The sequence below is a fragment of the Lolium rigidum genome, chromosome 7, assembly GCF_022539505.1.
Source record: "Lolium rigidum isolate FL_2022 chromosome 7, APGP_CSIRO_Lrig_0.1, whole genome shotgun sequence".
In the NCBI taxonomy this organism is placed as follows: Eukaryota; Viridiplantae; Streptophyta; class Magnoliopsida; order Poales; family Poaceae; genus Lolium; species Lolium rigidum.
The window spans coordinates 31,723,011-31,730,227 of record NC_061514.1 but is presented as its reverse complement, the minus strand read 5'-3'; the positions used below and the strand labels follow the sequence as shown (position 1 = coordinate 31,730,227).

General features: G+C 48.9%; 1 protein-coding gene and 1 non-coding gene across 2 annotated transcripts; one reads left to right on the top strand and one right to left on the bottom strand.

Moving 5' to 3' along the window:
- Positions 1-4,628: 4,628 nt before the first annotated feature.
- Positions 4,629-6,377, bottom strand: LOC124671130 (2-methylpropanoate--CoA ligase CCL4-like). The gene is made up of 2 exons (XM_047207554.1): positions 6,180-6,377; positions 4,629-6,104 (listed from the first exon to the last, which is right to left on the bottom strand). Exons 1-2 carry the CDS (start codon positions 6,375-6,377, stop codon positions 4,629-4,631), a joined length of 1,674 nt encoding a protein of 557 aa, XP_047063510.1.
- Positions 6,378-6,867: 490 nt separating this feature from the next.
- Positions 6,868-6,969, top strand: LOC124679878. Its single transcript, XR_006995301.1, has one exon. It is a non-coding gene; the product is annotated as a U6 spliceosomal RNA (small nuclear RNA).
- The last annotated feature ends 248 nt before the right edge of the window (positions 6,970-7,217 follow it).

Below are 7,217 nucleotides of genomic sequence, written 5' to 3'. Positions count from 1 at the left end.
GGGGCCCAAGCGCGACGGACCGAAAAATCGTCGTAGGACTTTGCTCGACGCAGTTTCCACAACAGAACCCATATCGTCAGGTTAGGCCCATAGGCGACGAAAAATACCCCTTAGCGGACGATTTTGAGACGTTGTGTATCAGAACTTTTCTTGTAGTGATAATTGCAATAGTTTGCCCCAACTCACAGTGAGGTTGTCAATCTCACTGGTTTTGCTGAATCAAAGAGTTAACCGTATGGTGTGGAAAGAGATGTTTGCAGCGAATGAAAAGAGAACAATGCTTGCAGTAAGTAACAGAACATGATGATTGTATCAGTGTGGAAGAAAGGACCAAGGTCCACAATTCACTAGTGGTGTCTTTCCATAAAGATAAATAGCATGTTGGATGAACAAATTACAGTTGGACAATTGATAAAATAAAGATCATACATAGCAAGACGACTACTAGAAGATTCATTTGGGCATTACAACATAATACATAGACCATAATCTAACTGCGTCTATGACTTATAATCCATTCTCAGGATATCATCCAAACAACTTTGGGTATTAAGTTGCAAGCAACATATTATTGCATTAAGTAAAGTGTGTAAAGTAATGTTGACGTCAGAAACCCCCTGGCGGGCAGAGACGGTCAACACGGTAGAGCCGGGAACAACTAGGGCTGCGGCTGGCCCCAGTCCCTCAGAGCGACGGCCCGCAAAGCCTCCTGGTCGCACGCGCCGATGTTTATCACAAGGGCGTGCCACCCGACCTATACCCGGTCGGAAGGTGTGGATGATGCCTCGCTTAGTTTCCGCGCAGGCACACACGTAAACGTTAAATACGAGCCTCGATCGGCTCTCGGGTTATCTCGTGAATCGGCTCAAAGAGCCGATCCACCCATGATTCGACGAGGTGTCCGAATATATGGTGGTCCCGCTTGATCAAGGTAAAGCTAATGAGATCTACGACGATTTAGGGTTTTCACCGCATAATCGGATCGTCCTACTCCAGAGTTGGGCCTCGCGGCCACGCACGGTGATCGTAAGCCGATCCTAAACAAGGCCTAAAAACCAACACGAGGTTGATCCTCGGAACATCCTCGCTTAGGGCCAACGAACGACACCCTACGTGCCGCTGGATCCTCCCCCCTTTGTAAGGCCTAACTATTGCGAGATATTAAACTAATCCTTGTAGAACAAGGAGCAATCGTAACGGATCAGATCTACTAAACTATGATCAAGCGGGGTGCCGCCCCTACACCTAAGATAGGCGTAAGGGCGGCTAGACATGCAAGGGTTGCACTACGAAAGCATGTAACATGAAGAACAATGCTAACCCTAACGTGTCTATGATAACTACGTTGCTCGCCATCAAAAAGGCTTCAGTACGAGCAACGCATGAACAACGGGGCAGGCTTGTGCTGCCTAGATCGCGAGATGCGATCTAGGCAGCATGATGCTTACCGGTAGAAACCCTCGAGACGAAGGGGTTGGCGATGCGCCGAGATTTGTTTGTGGTTGAACGTTGGTTGTTGTTTATTCCATAAACCCTAGATACATATTTATAGTCCAGGGGACTTTCTAATGTGGGCGTGCACCAAACCGTGCACGAGTAAGATTCTAACTTCTAAACTACGATGCGATCTAATATGTTACAGATACACGGGCAATTAAGCCCAACTTGGTATAAAAGGCCGATTCACGTATCCCTTCTATATATATATTCTTCACGTCCATCTTAATCGCGGCCCACCTCTGACTCGGTCAAATTCTGGTGATAACAAGTAAACAATAGAATTACCCTTGGATAAAACATTGTTATTTTCTCCCTAGTATCAACAGCACATCTACAATCTTAGAAGTTATTGGCTCTCTTCCAGGAAACTATTGGCATGAACCCACTATCGAGCATAAATACTCCCTCTTGGAGTCACAAGCATCTACTTGGCCAAAACATCTACTAGCAACGGAGAGCATGCAAGATCAAAAATAACATATGACATGAATATAATCAATCTCAACCATAGTATTCAGTATTCATTGGATCCCAGCAAACACAACATGTAGCATTACATAAGGACGATCTTGATCATGATAGGAAGGTCACAAGATCTAAACATGAGACACAAATTGGAGAAGACAACCATCTAGCTACTAATATGGACCCATAGTCCAGGGATGAACTACTCACGCATCACTTCGGAGGCGGGCATGGCGATGTAGAAGCCTCTTGTGATGATCTCCCCCTCCGGCAGGGTACCGGGAAGAGCTTCAGAACCCTCCCGAGATGGGTTCTGCAATGGCGACCGCGACGGAACTGTTCGTTGATGGAGTCTCGGGTATCTGGGGTTTTACCGAGATCGTGAATAAATAGGCGGAACAGCGAGGTCGGTGGAGGCCAGGGGGGCCAGACCACCCCTAGGCGCGACTAGGGCCTGGGCCACGCCTAGGCCTGGTCTGGCCACCCTGCTGCCCCTTTTCGACTCCCCTTCGGACTCTGGCTTCGTTACGGTAAAATATTGACTTCGGCTTTTGTTTCGTCCAATTCCGAGAATTTTTCATGTACAACTTTTGTTAAACCAAAAACAACAGAAAACAGTGAACTGGCACTGTGACATCTTGTAAATAGGTTAGTGCCGGAAAATGTATAAAAGTGCAACAAAGTGTAAGTAAAACATAGTAGAATTGGTGTAAAACAAGCATGGAGCATCAAAAATTATAGATACGTTTGAGAAGTATTAGTACCAGCGGTCCTGATGGTACCACTAGTAGTTAAAACCTCTGAAATCAGCTCTTCGCGAACTTTTACCTACACTCGGTTTGGTTCATTGTTGGAAGTTTTTTATTGCTTCAAATTATCATTATTTTGTACAGATTTGGTCTCCTTTTGCATTGGTTGTAAATCCTCCTCTTTATTTCCAAAATTACCTAAAACGAATAGAATAAGTGCGTGCTAACGCAATAAAATACAAAATCCTAACACTACTAAGACATTTAGGTGCTATACTTTTTTACTCTTATCAGCATGTTCAACCTTTTGTTAACCCTTTTGATTGATGTTGTAATGGGTGTGATGTCTATTGCTTCAATTTTTCGGATGGTGATGTAAAGGAACAAAAGAAGAGGGGAATATATAGTACACATGACATGATGAATATGACATCTATTGCTTAATATTTCTGAAACAATTTTTGTTTTCTTGAACTCTTTAGGTAGATTATGTTAGCTAGGAGTCATATAAAATGTGATTATTATACACCTCGCTTTAAATACTATAAGATTATGTGAGCTACACATTTGTAAGGTGTGTACTATGATTATGTGAGCTACAACATCGGTAAACTGAATAGAGCAACATTTGTATACACATCACTGCATTTGTAAACTGAAATTTGAATTTCCTTTAAATTTTTCGAGACGCATTTTGGATGTGCCATTCAAATTTTCCGAGACCGCACATTTTTTTATATGCCTTAAAACTTTTTGGGACACATTTTTATATGCCCTTAAAACTTGTTGGGTAATATTTTGGATGTGTCCTTAAAAACTTTCGGGCATATATAAAATATGTCCTAAAAGATATTTATTAGGGCATGTTTGGGTAGTGACCTTACTACTTTCCGAGTATCAGGTAAATTCTGAATATTTTATGTGCCTTAAAATTTCTAAGGCACTTAAAAGTATCCCGAAATCCCTACCATGTTGTAGTGGATTTCTCTTGTCCCCATCCATCTTGCCGATGTCGGGTACGGGGTGTCGGTGGCCTCTAGCAATACGTTGCCACAAGAACTTCTTATCGATTTGATCCTTGATGAAGAAACAACTCACAAAAGTCAAATCGATTCCCGATCCGGCAACGCGCATCGAAGATTGATTAGGTCTGATGGATACCTCGCGATGCATATATATATGAACCCGAAGAGGCATGAGAGTTAACGCGGAAAAGGGTAGCACGATAGGGTTGCCTTGTTGGGCTTCACACATGAACCACAGCTCCTGATCCTACTCTGGATGGATCCCCTTTCAGCCTTTTTTGCTCCTACGGGGAATTTAATTTCCTTTCTGATTTGATCTTACTGAGGCGGCTTGTTGATTCTAGGAAAAATTGAGTATATGAACTGGCCGAACTCGGCACAATAGAGGGAGGTGGAACTAATATTGAGGCGTGTGTGGTGGAGACTGCATCCTTTAGACGAGACAGACATCACGAGGGCCTTCAACCCATTGATTCATGGGGCATGATTAACAGTTCAAATTGTAAGCACAATGAATGCACAATCGGATCGTGGATCGGAACTGAGCGAACCGTTTTTAACTTATGCGGTGGCAGACCATGTTATATTTTCTACAATCGGAACCAAAACCGTGGAAAAGTTTGTTGGACAAAGGAAACAATCCTCATTTTATTATTAGGTACAGATTACATATAATAGGTACAAATACATATATAGATATAGATAGAGATTTTATTAAATTTTATGAAAATTTTCTTATAAATGTAGCCAACAATGTTGACTCCTCTGCTGCGTGTAGGCCACATCTCCTTGGCTAGGTTTTCAATTTGCTTATTTGTAACCAACATTAATTGTTGACTCCTCTGTATATACACTACATATCTTGTATTATTATTGTTAAATTTACGATTTAGGAACACGTGTAAGCTCTATAAACTGCGACGGAGGGAGTAGAACCCATCTCTTTGGCTAGGTTCCGGAGCAAGTACTTTTGTATTTTACCCGTGGCTGTCTTGGGCAGGTCGGCGCGAAACACGACGGTCTTTGGCACCATATACCCCGCCATGCGCTCCCGACTCCACGCGATGAGGTCGGCCGCGGTCACCTCCGCATCGTCCTTGAGGCTCACGAACGCGCACGGCGTCTCCCCCCAGAACTCATCGGGCCGTGCCACCACCGCCGCCTCGTGCACCGCCGGGTGGCAGTAGAGCACGGATTCCACCTCGACGCTACAGATGTTCTCCCCGCCGCTGATGACCACGTCCTTGGACCGGTCCCGGATCTCCAGGTACCCGTCCGGGTGCATCACCCCCACGTCCCCGGTGTAGAACCACCCGTCGTCCCGGATCGCCGCCCTAGTCGCCTCGCCGTCTTTTAAGTAGCCGAGCATGACGCTCCCGCCGCGGACCACGACCTCGCCCATCGTGGCGCCGTCCCGCGGCACGCTGCGGCCGGTCTCGCCGTGCAGGATGTCCACCTCAACCATGAAGGGCATGCGCACGCCCTGCCTCGCCTTGAGCCGCGCGCGCTCCGAGGACGGGAGCCTGTTCCACTCGCCCTTCCACGCGCACGATAGCACCAGCCCCGCCGTCTCCGTCAGCCCGTACGCGTGGCTTACGTCGAAACCAATGGCCTCCGTGCGGTGCAGCACGGCGGCTGGCGGGGGCGCGCCGGCCGTGAGAATGCTCACCTTTCCTGGGAGCGGCTTCCGCACGCCCACCGGCGCGTTGGCCAGCATGTTGAGCACGACCGGCGCGCCGCAGAGGTGCGTGACTTTGTGGTTCACGATGGTCTCGTAGACCTCGCCGGCGTCGACGCGGCGGAGGCAGACGTTGGTGCCGCCCAGCACGGCCATCCCCCACGGGAAGCTCCACCCGTTGGCGTGGAACATGGGCAGCGTCCACAGGTACGTCGGCCGCTCCGGCACCGCCCAGCTGACCAACGTATTCAGAGTCACCACGAAGATGCCGCGGTGGCAGTGCACGACGCCCTTGGGCGCGGCCGTTGTGCCGGAGGTGTAGTTGAGTATCATCGGGTCCCACTCGCTGGCCGGCCGCACCCACGCGAACTCCGGGTCGCCCATCTCAAGCAGCCTCTCGTACGTAAGAGCCGGCGCCGGCGCCGGGTGGAACCCCCTCTCGTGGGGGTCCTCGACGAGCACGACGCGCGGGGGCGGGTGCCCCGGCGGGAGGAGGCGGAGCGCATCGTCGAGGACCAGGAGCATAGCAGGGTCGACGAGGACTATCTTGGAGCCGGAGTGGTGGAGCAGGACCGACACCGTGCGCGCGTCGAGGCGCGTGTTGATGTTGTTGAGCACGGCGCCGCTCATCGGCACCCCGAAGTGCGCCTCGTACATGGCCGGCACGTTCGGCAACAGCACCGACACCTGGTGACATCAAATCAATGATGTAAGTCGATCATCGACGGAAGTAACTAATGTCGGGGATATATGTGTGCTTACGACGTCGCGGCGGGAGACGCCGAGGGAGGCGAGGGCGGAGGCGAGGCGGAGGCAGCGGCGGTAGGTCTGGGACCAGGTGAAGACGGTGCCGTGGTAGACGACGGAGGGACAGTCGCCGTACACGGTGGCGGCGCGCTCCAGGAAGCCCAGCGGCGTGAGCGGGCTCGAGTTGGCCGGGTTCGCGCCGAGCTTGTCCATGGCCGGGTTGGCGCCGGGGACAGATCGAGTAGGCTGAGCAAGTGAAGTGACGAGAGGCTCGTCTTGCGCCATAAAAGAAGGGGAAGCGAAGCGCTACACGATCGAGCCGCCGCTGAGTAGTTTCTAGTACGCTGATGCACACGTACTACAGGATCACCGACTTAGCCATAGAGCCTATGCCATTTCGTCTGGGATGCCAAACTCGACTTTCAATTGTGCTCGCACCTTTTTTGGACGTGTGTGCTTTATTCATTAGCAGAGACGACCGGCTCTCGCGTAGCACCTTCATCGTCCGGCGGCGCCGGCCGTCGTCGGATCTTAGCCAACCCCAACAGGTTTCAACATACACGACGTAGGACGGTAGTTAGTCAGTTGGGATGATTACCTGGTCACATGATATTTTTTCTAACTCGATGTATAAATACCATATGTATATAGACGTGTATATGGATATGTATGGGTTGAATATAGGTTTTAACGGGCCTAAGGTGTCCCTTCGGGGACATCCGATAAAATTGGAACGATACAGAGAAGATTAGCATGGCCCCTGCGCAAGGATGACACGCACAAAAACGGGCCTAAGGTAGGAAAAAAACTCAAATATAACCTCTTAACTTTTCGGGCCCGTTTCCAGCCTTTCCTTGAACTTTCTCATGGGTTGTAATACGGTTATGTGCCGACCTGGTCAGCAGCAACCAGGCGCCGCACACCCCTCAGTGTTTGGGCCGGCCCACTATTCCTCTGATCTATTTTTTTATTTGTTTTATTATTTGTTTTCTCTTTTTGTTTTCTTTATATGTTTTTCAAAAGAAAAAAAAATAGAATTTTCGGAAATCGGAA

What these genes read in the sequence shown, in the direction of transcription:
- LOC124671130 (XM_047207554.1), bottom strand. Translation starts at nt 6,377, where the DNA reads ATGGACAAGCTCGGCGCGAACCCGGCCAACTCGAGCCCGCTCACGCCG. An exon ending in GCGTCTCCCGCCGCGACGTC is followed by an intron (nt 6,105 to 6,179) that starts GTAAGCACACAT and finishes TGATGTCACCAG; the next exon opens with GTGTCGGTGCTGTTGCCGAA.